The sequence below is a fragment of the Pteropus vampyrus genome, unplaced genomic scaffold (assembly GCF_000151845.1).
Source record: "Pteropus vampyrus isolate Shadow unplaced genomic scaffold, Pvam_2.0 Scaffold81, whole genome shotgun sequence".
NCBI lineage: Eukaryota > Metazoa > Chordata > Mammalia > Chiroptera > Pteropodidae > Pteropus > Pteropus vampyrus.
This window is the reverse complement of record NW_011888862.1, coordinates 7771559-7785765: the sequence shown is the minus strand read 5'-3', so window position 1 is coordinate 7785765 and position 14207 is coordinate 7771559. Positions and strand designations below refer to the sequence as shown.

The 14207-nt window shown below is 40.5% G+C and overlaps 1 protein-coding gene across 2 annotated transcripts in view; it reads left to right on the top strand.

Annotated features, from left to right (window-relative positions):
* The window catches only part of SH3KBP1 (SH3 domain containing kinase binding protein 1), a 267401-nt gene that overhangs the window by 98940 nt on the left and 154254 nt on the right, over positions 1-14207 (top strand). For both annotated transcript variants that reach the window (XM_011363025.2, XM_023532336.1), the window contains exon 3: positions 14067-14170. In XM_011363025.2, the coding sequence (XP_011361327.1) occupies positions 14067-14170 (104 nt within the window). The remainder of the gene's footprint in view (positions 1-14066; positions 14171-14207) is intronic.

Genomic DNA, 14207 nt, shown 5'->3' with positions numbered 1-14207 from the left:
GGATGATTCTGGTTTTTTACTCTTCTGAATAATGTAGCAGTGAACATTATGCATATATCTTGGCATATTTCATGTAAGTTATCTCGAATATAATCTCCAAAAAGTGGAATTGCTGTTTTCCTGACTTAAAAAAAAATTGAAGAATTGGTCCGATGGCTCTGCTCTCAGTTGGATTTGCTAACCTTAGGATCCTTCATCCTCTAGTGAAAGCAAAAAGATGGGACCGCAGTGGAAGTCAGGTAGCCCCTCTAGACAAATCCTGTGCACTTATAAACATTGGTACAAACATCCCTCCCTTCATGGAACATTTGTGCACTCACTGCCCAGCAGGCACTGGGGACCACAGGCAATGACAGTACAACTGACTAGGGCTGGGACGAAGAGGTGTATATAAAGCCATGTGGTACACAGAAGCCTAAGTAACCTCTTTATCACTGGCCCGGAGGTGGAGAGGAGGAACCTTGTTGTGCATCCTAGAACTTCATTGGCCAGCAAAGGGAAACACAGGGCTCAGTCTGGTGTGTGTGTGGCGGGGGGCGGACATTGAGGCAGTGGCAGGTGTCAGCCTGCAAATGAGCTGTGCTGGCCTTCATGGAAGGGAGCATGGGCACTGAGTTCAGCTGAGCCAAGGTGCCAGATGACAGAGCAGGGCTCTCGCCAGCCACTGACCCGGGTAAAAAGAGGGCACTTGGCAAGCAGCCTCACGAATGTTGTGCTACATGGCCATTTGTGGATTAGGACCTGTTAAGATGCCCAGTGTGGTTCTTTTGTCTGTGCTGCTCCAAAGCCTGTGAAACATTCCAATGTACAGAGTCCAAATGTTATGTTTTCTGCTTTATTTTACATATGTAATTCCTCCTTGTACCTTTGGGTTTCCTTGCAAACCATAATCTTGAAAGTAGGAATTAGTAGTTCTTGAAAAAAAAAAAATCCGTGGAACTTTTTGTCAATCTGATGAAACTTGTGGACGCCCTCTCAGAATACCGTTTGTAAATGAATAAAATAAAATTCATAGGATTACAAAGGAAACCAATTATACTGAAATACAGTTACCAAAATGTTGCAAAAATATAAGTAATGCATATTTTTTATTGATGCATTAAATAGCAAGATCCAGCAGTGGGCCTGGAAGCTATAATAATTTTTAAATAGGGATGGGTTTAACTGTAACAACTGTGATGTGAAATGAAAATATCTATCCATGTGATGAGAAGTAATAAAATCCATAGATGCCGCTAATAGCAGTATGGTCTGTTGCCTATATGCACAGTGGAAAGAAAGGCCAGATTTCAGTTAGAAGACAGTAAAAATATAGATGTAATTTTCTTCTCATTCATGTTTAGACTCCCCGAATTCTGTCCGTGAATCCTAGTTAAGAACCTCTGTTTTAAATAAAAAGAAGGAATTGTGGACACAAAAACCTCATTCGCATCAGGAAAATTCATAAATACCTAGGTTTCTCCCCTTTTTTATTCTGACGGGGATGAGAAGGGAAACTATATTAAAAATGAGTCAAAGGAATCTTAAGTATGGGAAGTGAACACATAATGCAATATATACATGCCTTACTGTTAAATTATATGCCTGAAACTCACTGGACTTTGTTAACCAATGTCACCGTAAAAAAAAAAAAATTTTTGATTAAAAAAAATCTCTCAGCCCTGACTGACATATTTCAACATGCTATATTTTCATTTCATTCAGTTATCTACATTTTTTTCATTTTCTGGGAAACCACCTCTTTGATTCATTGATTATAAATTTGTTTAATTTCCATATATCTATAAACATTTCTTTCTGTTATACTTCAGATTTTATTTCTAGTTTCATTTTATTTTGGTTAGAGACAACATTATGTATTATTTTAATTCTTTTAAATTTGTTGAGGTTTGTTTTATGGCCCAGAATAAGGTCTGTCTTGGTGAAGGTTCTGTGGATAATTGAAGAAAATATATTTTTGGCCATTGTTGTGTATAATGTTCTATATATATCAATTAAATATAATCATGCCGATTAAAAAAATAAGTCAAAATTTAAAAATCATTTTTGACGGCCTGCAGTACAGATCTTTTCCTTCTGTCCTAGAGAGAGTGGGGGAGGGGAAGGAGAGAGAGAGGAGAGAGAGAGAGAGAGAGAGAGAGAGAGGTGAAATTTTCTGTCATTCTTTAAATCTCCCAGTACAGTGGCCATTTTTTGGTACTGATTTTAAGAACTGATCTGTTAATGGTATTTTACCCTGAGAATTCTCTAAGAATAGGCAAGAGAGATGGACCCCAGATGAAGGTCTCTAGGATTTTTTTAGACCTTTGTCATAGTTCCTAATATGTGTGTGCTCACAATGCCCCGCCCTCCTTTCCTCCCTACCTCTGCCCTTAACTGTAGAAGTTAGAGGTCTGATAGATCCATTTGTCAGCAGTAAAGTTTGAGAATGCCTTTAAAAATATATGTTAGAGGGCGTATGTTGGATAGAAGGGAGAAATCTTGTTTATGCTCAACAAATAACTTATATTTAGAGTCTTCAGTTTTTCCTTTGAAATTCTGTATTCTCATTTCACTTGAATGACTCTGCATGGGGCATTTAAAAGTAGATGAAACAAAACTCTATAAATATGTTGAGTTCTTTTGGGCATTGTGCCCAAATCAGCCTTGCTAAAGCACAGAAAAGCTTTATGGATTGGTTTTTCTCCTCCGAACATCCAGACTCTATCCCTGGGGAGATGGTGGGCTGGGCTGGGGAAGTCAGGCCAGGGATAATTTGGAGAAGTGTCCACTGGGGATGGTCTGCTGTAGGTCGGGTCATTTGGATTAAGGGGCATGCTGAAAGGTCAAAACCAACCCCGGAGACTAGTCTAAAGAAAGGGGAAAACCAAAAGGCCATTTAGAGACATCACCGACTATTTTTCCGTGTGGTTCCTTTATCTCACTCTGATGGGAAGGGAAGGTTGGTGAAAAGAATATTGGTTGAACTGGTATAAATTAACAGAGCTACCTTTTAACATATTCATGAATGTAAAGGCAAATGGAAAAAAGGGAGGGAGTCAGACCTTCTGAAAGTAGGTCTGTCTCTATCATTCCAAGTTTATACATGAGAAAACTGAAGCAAAGAACCATGGACTGGGCTGCATGAGGTGGTCGCAATCCTGGCTCCACTGGGTCATCTGTCTCTTCATATTATGAGGCCTAGGATTCTCCTTATGTGCTTTACTGCTATCGGTGTGGACCACATGTCTATGAGCTGTGAAATCAGAGCTCGTGTGTCCTTTCAGATGGCGAATTCACACCCTGTTTTTATAAGACAGTTGAGGTGGTAGACGTCATGGTTGGAGGAGTTCTTCATGCCGATAGTGCCAATATTTTAGATGTGGCTTCTAAGGAAATATTGGGTGATAATGTTAACATTGAAAATATCCATATGCAGCTTATCTTTGCAGGAGCTCCATTAATTGAATGGATGGCCCCTTTCTGTATTATGCTGGTGGTAGAAACTCGATTTTTTTGGTCATATGCTAATTGATCAACTTTAAGACTGCTTTCAGTGGCTTTTTTAAACAGGGCATTAGACTCTAAAGTTTTTAGGACTGAGGAAGTGCTGGATCAGGGCTTTGTGCCTGTCCATTTCTAGATAGTGGCACCTGGGCTCACAGATTGAGAGTGAACATTTGTCATGAAATGACATCCACATAACTATCATGAAGCATATATGAGTATTGGTAAATGAGTTGCATTAGTTGAAAAAGGTGTGCATGAAAGAGGTGACAGGGGTCAGAGCTGAAGGGGTAGAGACAAACATAAATCCACATGCAGAGATCATTGAAATATAGTTAGATGAGGGTAGTACTAGAGAAAACCAGTGGTTGTTAGGGGAACCCAGAGAAGGGGCTCCCGTGGCCGAGTGTGTGTGTTCCTGTGAGTGAGTGAGTGAGTGAGTGAGTGAGTGAGTGAGTGAGTGAGTGAGATTGAGCTTGAATGGACACAGAGCCCCTCCATGGCTGAGAGGGAGATGGCTGCCTGGGCTATTTGGTCTAGGGAGTCAGGTCAGGGAAAATGACCTTGGATTAGTAAGTGAGAGAATATTGTGTGGGGCTCCTTGGAGGGTTCTCTAACAACATCTGATCAGAATAATAACTAGTGTGGGCTGAAGATGTAGAGCTTTTTCTCTGGGCTCACATCTCCTGTTGTCTTCATGGACCCTCCATAAACAGTTCAGGATCCCTTTGTCATTCAGTATATGACAAAGATCTTTCTCCCTGATTTAATTGGTATTTATTTACTTGGAGAATAAGAACTAACTTTACTATTTATGTCATCGAACTGTGCTAGAAGGATAAGTTTCGTAATGCAAGATAATTATTTTAATATATGACTATGATGTTTTTAAAATTTATTACAGTGTATTACGTGCCTTCTGTAAAAACAAATTGATGTGCCGAAGCATTTAAATGAGTCTCTCTTTATACTCCCCCAACCCCCCTTTTCCAAAATACCAGTTACTTTGGGGTATACTCTTCCATACCATTTTCTGCGCTTACACAAGTATGTTTGTGCACACACCCTCTTTCTCTCATTCACTTAATTGTTAGGCTCTCACATATTAGTTGAATGTTGAATGAATCCATTTATTCACTTATAAACGTTTGTTGAGTGCATAACCTGTGCTAGGTTCTGGGTGATTAGGAGTAAATAAAAGAGTCCCTGGTGGCGGTTTTGGAGGGAGGAGATGTGTGTATTCACAATGTTGAGATCATACTGTACATATTACATGACTTGGTTTTTTCATACAGTGTATTATAGACACCTTTTACATGTCAGTACACGCGGAGTTCTATTTAATGACTGCCTAGTTTCCCGCATGATTTATGTAGCCCTTCCCTCTCAGTGGGCATTCAGGATGTTTCCTTTGTAGGTCTCTGTGCACGTATTCATTTGCTATTAGAAACCATGCTGCCCTGAACATTCTTGTACAAATAGCTCTGCCTACTTAAAACAAGTCTTTTCTGTGTTTTAAGAGGACTAAATTTCAAATCAAATATATATAATTTCTTCTTCACCCCTGAATGTATATTCAGCCCTGCTCTACCATTTGGTACGGGTAATTGCCAGTTGACCATAAACTTGGAAAATGAAAGCAGTAAGGAGTATATCAGGCATTGTTTAGTATTACAGATGCTTCAGACTACAGCGCTGGTGGAATGAGGCACCTTCAACACAGTGGCAAAACTCCAGGGGCCATTATCTTTCCATCACTGTAGCCGCAAGTCGGCATTGGCTTTTTTCCCCTTAAAATTGTGGTAAAATACACATAATGTAAAATTTATCATCTTAACCATTTTGGCGTTTTTAAGGACACATTGGTGTATGTCCTGTGTAACACTAGGTTGAGGCTTTAACTCTTTTCTACCACCCTTCCTGTCTCTATCCGGTGCCTCTCTGACTGTCTGGAAGTTTATGTTCACAAAACCATGACTCACAGACAGAATGTGGAATAGGTACTCATTAGTTCATTCATCTATCCATTTATCAAGAATGGATTGAGTGTCTGCTTTAAGCACTGAGCTAGGTGCTGGGGATCAAAGACAAGTAAGAGAGGGGTCATTGGCTCCCAAGGGGGAAAACAGACACCATCAATTGAAGATAATACTGTATATCTGCCTCTCCTTCCCTGTGTGTATGATTCCTTCCATCGTGTTTTTCAGACTTTCTCTATTTTTTGTTGTTTTCTGTTGGGTCATATGCCTGCTTCTAGGCTCCCTCCCTCAAGCCGTCCTGCACACCCCTGGCACCAGGCATTTCTCCCTAAGTCACTGTCCTCATCACATCTTGTTGTCTCTTTTCTACCCAGAAGCCTCCTCTGGTTCCTCACTGTCCACAAAATGAAGTCCTCATCTTCAGCTTGGCATCTTCTGCTTGGCGTTGAAATGCCACTCCCAGTCTGCCTTCCTGGTCTTATCTTGGGTTGGTGGAAGAAGAGGGCTGCAGACCACAGCTTATTTAACTCATGTGCCTTTGACAAGTTATCCAGCCTTTCTATGCTCCTCCATAAAGATGGGGCCAGCACCCCTAACCTAGTAGGGGTGGTGCAAGGACTTGAGGGAAGGCATGTAACGTGTCTAGCGTGGTTCTTGGCATATGGCAGACACCTAATTGATGTTCATTTCCTTCATCTCCAACAAGATTCAGTTGCTTTTCCTTATGTGACTTCTGACTTTACCCATCGCCCTGCTCATCTCGCATGGCTCAGAGGCTCTAATAAATGGGTCCCTACTGGTTCTACACTTCCCTCTTATATTCTGGTGGAACTTCGGAGCAAATGAGTACTGCCAAAGCTATAACCTCTTTTCAGATGAACTTTGCCTTTGAATTAGCAGGCAACTGGATATACTGTTTCCTGCCATGCAAAGATGTTGATTATACACATCCCTAGGAGAATTGAGCAGACTCATCTCCGGGGACCAAACAGTGCTGATTAATTAAATACTATACATTTCCACTGCAACAGTTCAGCCACAGTCAAGAGGGGTTTATAAAGAAAGACCCACAGTTTTTTTTTTTTTCTGGCCTGCCATGAGCCTCTGAAATGTCCTTATTTTCTTTGAGTTACATTACATTGAAACATCTTTGCACCATTGGCTGTCCCAATTAAATGAGTGATTCTCCTTATTTAGTTAGTTAAACTTATATTGTTTTCCCATCCTGAATAGGAAACCTGGCCCCTTGCATAAACCGAAGTTTCCAACTGAAGAACATCTTCTTCAAGAACCCAGGATGCTGCTCAGTAACTTGGGGGTTTGTTGCACTCCAGCAGTTTTTGCTAATAAATCATAGCAGAGACCACTGTCTTTTCTACCTGCTGGGCCCCAGGAACACATTTCCAGAGCTAGTGACTGCTTAGTGCAACTGCGCCAAAGGTCTGTGAAATAAAAATCAGCACAGCAGCATTCACCTGGTTTGTACATTAGGGTAATATTGACAAATAAGTATGATTTTCCTCTCTTTTGGGAAAAGAAACTGAATGTAGTAGAACCTGTATAGCATGGTCCTGGAGAAGTCCCATTTCTTTTTGGACAACAGATCTGTCCAGATGTCTCTCAACCCTGGCTGTGTGTTAGAATCACCTGGGGAGCTCTTACGTCCAGATGTCCAGGCTGCACCCCAGACCAGTGATATTAGAGTTTCTAGGGGTAGGGCCCCAGCATCCGGATATTTTACTTTTCTCCCTAAAATTTCGACTTAGAAGCATTTCGAATGCATAGAAAAGTTGTAACAATAGTACAGTGAACACCCATCTAGATTCACTCATTGTTATTAGCATTTTGCCGTATTTGTTCGCTCTCTCCTCTCCTCTCTTTCTCTGTATATGCGTGTATATATTATATATATGTATATACGAATACACACACACTCCTTTTGTTTTTTCTTTAACCTACTTGAAAGTAAGTTACAGATATCAGGACACTTCATCCCTAAATATTTTGGAACAGGGACATTCTCCTACGCAACTGCAATAGAACAGTCAGGAATTGTAGCATTAACATAATGCTATTATCTAGTATTAAGCCATATTCAGATTTCCCCAATTCTCTCAATAATGTCCTTTATAACCTTTTTATAAAACCCAAATCAGGATTACAGTATATTTAGTTATTATATCTCTTTACTGTTTTTAAATCTGGCACAGTTCTCTAGGCTTTTTAAAATCTTATGTGATATTGACTTTGAGAAGATGTTTTAAAAACCAGGTCAGTTTTTGTAGACTGTCCCTCAGTTTGGATTTGCATGATAGCTTCCTCATGGTCACATTTAGGTTAAATGTTTTGGGCAGGAACATTCTGTACCTAATGTTAAGTCCTCAGCACATCGCATAAGGAGGCACCTGATATTAATTTGTTCCATCACTGGTGATGTGAACTTTAAGGCTATGTCTGCCAGCTTTTCCATTCTAAGGGGACCATTTTCCTTTCGTGATTAATAGATAAACTGTGGGGAGGTACTTTGAGACTGTAGCTTCCCTTATCCCCAACAGCTTTCACCCAGTGGTTTAGTAGCCATTGATACTTGCTAGAATCAGTTATTGCTATGATGGTTATAAAATGTTGACTGTCCATTTCTACTATTTTTATATTTATTAGCTGACATTCTTTTGTAAAGAAGAGCTTTCTTTTCTTGCCCCACTCCTGTCTACCTAATTTTTTTTGAAGTATAGTTGGTATAGTTTTATATTGGTTATATTAATTTCAGGTGTACAATAAAGTGATTTGACATTTTTGTACTTTACAACGTGCTCACTCCACTGATTCTAGTAATCATCTGTCATTGTGCAAACTTATCACAATATTATCAACTGTTTTCTCTCTATCTTTTTCACCCATCTCCCCACTTCCTCCCTTCTGGTAACTATCCTTTTGGTTTCTGTTTCTGAGACTGGTTTTGTTTTGTGATTTCACATATAAGTGAAGCCATGCGGTATTTGTCTTTCTCTGCCTGACTTATTTCACTTAGCATAATACCCTCTAGAACCATCCATGTTGTTGCAAATGGCGAGATTTTCATTATTTTTTACTGCTGCATAATATATAGAACCACAAAACACTGCAAAATAGCAAAGCAGCCTTGAGAAAGAAGAACAAAATTGGAAGAATCATGCTTCCTGATTTCAAATTATACTACAAAGCTATAATAAAACAGCATGGTATTGACACCAAAACAGACATGGATCATTGGAACAGAATAGAGAGCCCAGAAATAAACCTTCATTTATATGACCAGCTAATCTATGACAAAGGAGGTAAAGATATACACTGGAGTAGCAACAATCTCTTCAACAAGTGATGTTGAGAAAACTGGACTGTATGAAAGAATAAACTCAAAATGGGTTAAGGACTTAAATGTAATGCCTGAAACTGTAAAACTGCTAGAAGAAAACATAGAAAATAAACTATTTGACATCAGTCTAAGTAATACCTTTTTGGATATGTCCCCAATCTAGCTAATCTTATCCATCTATCTAGCTAGCTAGCTAGCTAGCTATCAACTTAGCTTTATTGAATGTATCAATATAGGCTCAAGAATTTTTTTTGAAATAAATAAATAAATTATAATACATTCCTCAGTTCATGTTGTTACTGTCCCAAATTTGGCCTGTGGAAGCCCCATCAAGCTGATCCTTGCGTGCTTTTGAAATTACCTCTCAAGTATTTGAGCACTTCATTAATTTTGGCATAATCACTTTGGGTTTTTTTTGGCCTCAACCCTGGAAAGCTACTTTTCTATGGGGACCTAGTTTCTCAGGGACCACTATTTAGAAAATTATCAGTAGTTTAATGAAAACTCCCCAGATGATTTCAATGTGCAGCCAAAATTGAGAACCACTGATTAGAGTCCTCCAAAGGAAGACTACTTGTTCCCACAAGGCCCTTTCCTGTTGTCACCCATCGTCACTGGTTGTCACCTATAATTAGTGGCACTGATTCATTGTTGAGTTTTAGATTTTCATGGGCAGGGCTCCTTGAGGAATCAGGTTTAAATGCAGGACCCTGGCCCCAACCCCAGAGAGTAGAGTTATGTAAGTCTGCCCTGCATGTCACCATTCTCACACAGGTGTTCCCTAGACCATGTCTGGAGAAAATGCCAGAAGTAACCCCGAGAAGTAGGGTCTTCTTCAGATTTCCTCTTTGATTTTATCAATATTTTCTCTTTTGCAAAATGATGTCAGTATATGGCCATGTTCCCTGGACATGTGATAAAGATCCAGTTGATTAATTTAGTGAGTTCCTTGAAAATTTGAAATGATCATAACCCTCATAGTTATACTCTTGTTGTGTCATAGGGGATGTGGGATTTAAAAAAATAGACTATGCGAATGTTGAAAGTTTCCAGTTGACCCAAAGATTATTTTCAACCACTGCACTATTTGTCGTTATATTTTTGTGGTCATCAAATGAAAGTTTTCACATGTCATAAGACTCTCTGGAAGGCTCTAAAATATAGATGTGTGTGCTGATTCTGAGGTTGGGTCATGACACCCTTTTTAGTTTCTGCTAGTTCCTTTTTAGAGAATGCAAATGTACATTTCCTCCCTATCTAATCTGCTTTATTTCATTAAAATATGGGCCTCTGTTTTCAGCAGCTATAAGGAAACGCTCCTGATTTGTGGGTTTTCACTAACTGGTTTCACATTTTAACGATGTACCATGTTAGCCTAGCTAGTCCAGCTAGTCCTTTCTGCAGTCTTAAGACCCAAGACCCATAGCCAAGAATTCTTAAGAATGGTTAGACATGCGAGGCAACTAACCAGTATCTCTGGAGTCGCATCTCCTGACCTGAAATCCTTGGCCCTCCACTTTCCTAGCTGTAAGACTTCTGGTAATATACTGTCTCTATGTGCCCCCCTCAGTCTCCTTGTCTGTAAAAGGGTGTCAGTGATCTACTCCAGAGGTTCAATGTGGTGATTAAATGGGGTGATACATAAAATTACTTAGTTTTTGGCACGTAGTAAGGGCTCAAAAAATGTTACCTGTTACTATTTTGTTAAACACTGCTATTCATGAATGGAAGGTGGTTATGAAATCTAGTGAGGGAGTTGAGGGTGTACCTACCTTGCCATCTCTGTGTGCCTGTGTTCCTACATATGAACACATGTGTATTTTGTGGCTGTCATACAATCTGGCAATAAAGAAGAGACGTATCAATTATGCCTTGTAAAGTCTACCTTATTCATACTTTTTTTTGGTAAGACATGTGCGCATATTCATTAGCATATATGTCCATAAAGCTTGTGCCTATTCTTTCAATTATGTGTAAGGAGTTAAGTGGTTCTGCCTAGAAAACACACACAGTGATAAAGGATGGTGGTAATGGCCATGATGCGAAGGAAGAAAAACACGTGTTCTCTCCTCTTTCTAGTTATTCTAATATAGATTTATATTGTTGGTCATGATCAGCAAATATATTTACTTTTATAAAGAAAATTTTTCTTTCATGACTCAGTTTACTCCATAGGGAGAAGGCTCATTGAAATGTGTTAAAACTTGAATTCATGTAGACTGGGCTCTGGGCATTAAGATGATAGGTCAAACTAAGAGATTCCAGACTGCGGCCTTGAGCAAGTCACACTTTTTTTTCCCCTTCAGTTTATACCAGCTATTGAAAAGAGGTGGCACTGTTGTCTACATACCTCTTCGAGGAATGTCAAGACTGACCAGTAAACATCAGTGAAATGCCCGGAGAGGAAAAATTGGCAGATGACATCCTTAAATTCCCTTAAATTTAAGATAGATGGAGTTAACCGAAATGCTCTATCTCCTAATGTCAAACATCCTGCTTGAAGTGGGTTTTACATTGGGTAGAACTGGTAAACAAGACTGAAACAGTGATGTGCAGAAGTTGAGGCCTGCAGGAGCAGAGGTCCAGGAGTTTGGCAGGTATCTGTGATGAGAAAGCACTGATGAAGACCTGAGGCTATGTTATGTATGCAGTGTTGCAGGAAGCAATTAAGTAAAGATTGCAGAGAATTTGGGACAAGATGTGAGCTGAATTGGTTCATCTAGCATTGGAGGGAGAGCTCTGAACTCAGGCTAAGTAGATACTGCCACTTACTAGCTTAGTCACTGAGCCCCAATTTTCACATTTGCAAAATGGTTATTTGTTCTGGTTCCTTTTTCTTTTTATGTGGTCGGCAGGATGTAACAGGGTAATGGGTATCAGAAATGCTTTAGAAAAGATCACAAGCTATCAGAGGGCCAGAGGGAATAACTATTTCTGCTTGGAATTAGGTCAGGTGACCTTTACCACAGCAACCTCTGGATACCTCCCTATTTGTTGGCACTGTGCTTTATAGGGCTTTATGCTGCCAACCGAATGACTGTCTTAGAGGCCTTTAAGAAATATTGACTAGCCTGGCAGAGAAAAATTAGTAAATGTATCATTCTTCCTGATACCAGATAGGGCTTTATAGAAGTCCAATGCAGAGATTTGGTTAGAGAGAAATCTGATTATTCTGTTCCAAGTCCTGAGTCTGCTGGGTTAGTCTTTTCTTGAAGGATATATCGCTCTCTTCATTGCCATTTGTATACTGTTGGGTTAGAGGCTACTTTTTACACAGGGTTTTGCGAAGATATGAACTTACATATAACTATAAGTTTTGTAACTTTAGCTAACACTAGGTCTTCAGATGTTATTTTTAAGTCACTTCAGTCAGGACCTTGGTGACTTCTGTGGTTGCGAGTGTCAGGCTTCAGACATTTGTCATGTTTGTTTTGTGTTCACATTCATATCTGCAGAGTTTGCTTTTAACATAGCATCTAGCAAATAAAGCTCTTAAAGAGTTATAGTAGAACTGCATCTTAAGGGGTATACATGGGGGCAGGAGAGTCACAGGATACAGGTTATAGGTGCCAAGATCACCTCATCATCTAGACCTTCTCAGATAGAATGAGAACTCTGTATCCTTTATGACGCATAATGCTTGATTGGTCTTCTGTAGTGTTGGAAACCATGGAATAGTGGTGGTGTTTTTTGCACTAGGGTACCACAATTCCTGACTTCCCATCTGGGAAAAGCCAGTTGGGGTTAGCCCTCTGTCCCTGGAAGAGTGAGGCCCTCCTTGGATTGCCCTAGTCTGCCTGTTAACAGTACAGTTAGCACCTGGGAATTAGCCTAATAGCTCTGCATTTCTTCTAATCAAGACCAGGCAGCTTGTGATTTTGCACGAAGGGGTGGAGTGCATTCGTGTAGTCACCAAAGATGTGATTAGACAAGATGTCGATTCTGAACTTCCGCTCTCTTCTCTCTGTTCAATTCTGTTCTTCCTTAGTGAGGTTCAGGCAGAGAAAAATGGAACAGAGAGAACTAGGCCACTGGCTTTTGAAAAATATTGACCAGTGAGCACGTCAGATGTAGCAAAGACCTTCCTCTTTGTATGATATTCTGCTGTGTGGGGGCCTTAATGTGACCTGTGATCACTCCTGCAGGGATTTGCTTTCTCAGGGAAAAGATTAGAAAAAAGAAAAGAATCCCCGTAGGCAGTATCCAGAAATAAAGTAAGCATTTCTAAATGTGTTTCCTTGAAGTTGATGAGCCTTTTGGTTTTATAGGCCATGTGGTGGCACGATGTGAGGTGGTCAGCCTTGAGTGACAAACTTCTGAGCAATGCTGGTCTCAGTTGCTCTCTCCTGGTCACTTCTCTCCCCAGCTTGGGCCTCCATTGCTGTCTTCTGTCTGTCTGCCTCCCCCACCCCCCGTCATACATACCACATGAATGTTCTTTCTCCCCACAATGCATGTCTGTGGTGTGGATAGTTGTGTCTGTATTTGAACCAGTTCTAAGTCGGGGACTCCTACTTGGGCCACACTGGGTGAGTGAGGTGCTATAATCTTGAGTATTTTCTGATCAAGTGAAGTGTGGCCCTGGCTTTTATCTTAATTTGCCTGGGTTAGTTCTGTGTAAGCAGCCAGGCATCCTGCTAGTAGGTCTCCTGGGAACAGAGAGAAGAGGACAGAAGTGGATTTGTTGAGCCTCTGTAGGGGGTTTGACATGGCACCAAGAGCAGGCTGAAATCTAATCAGCCTTTGCTTATCAGGCCTGAGTTCCAGCATGTTGAAAGGGTGATGATTAGTGAGAAAAAAGCCAGGATACTTTATCTTTTCTTTTGCACATTGGGGAAAAATTTCCTCTGCCTTGCTGGTATTAGAAGCAGACCATTCTTTTTACTCTACCACATCAGCTTTCATTAAAAAGCAGCAGCAGCAAATAGAAAGCCCCATCCATGGAAAACCGTTTAAGGCAACACTGTGCTCCAGCGCTTCGGGGTGGGGTTTTTCCTTTTGCACCAAGGGATCGGTTTCTCATATCCATGCCTTTTTGACCCAGCAGCTTTTAAAAGAACAAGAAGCATTGCTCTGCTTTCTACTGCCTCTCTCTGAGAGACCAGGGCTGCCGTGCCTCTAGCCATGTCCCAGAGAGCATATTTGAGACAAGTCAGCTTAATTTGCCTGCATGCCTAGGAATCCTCTCTTTAAAATCTAATTTCGAGAGAAGAGCTGTATCTAAATATTTTGCTTTTCCCATTCAGGCGAGCGACGGAGGCGCCGGTGCCAGGTGGCATTCAGCTACCTGCCCCAGAATGATGATGAGCTTGAGCTGAAAGTTGGCGACATCATAGAGGTGGTGGGAGAGGTAAGTGCGCCAGGCAGGTGGGTGTGGTGGCCTTGTG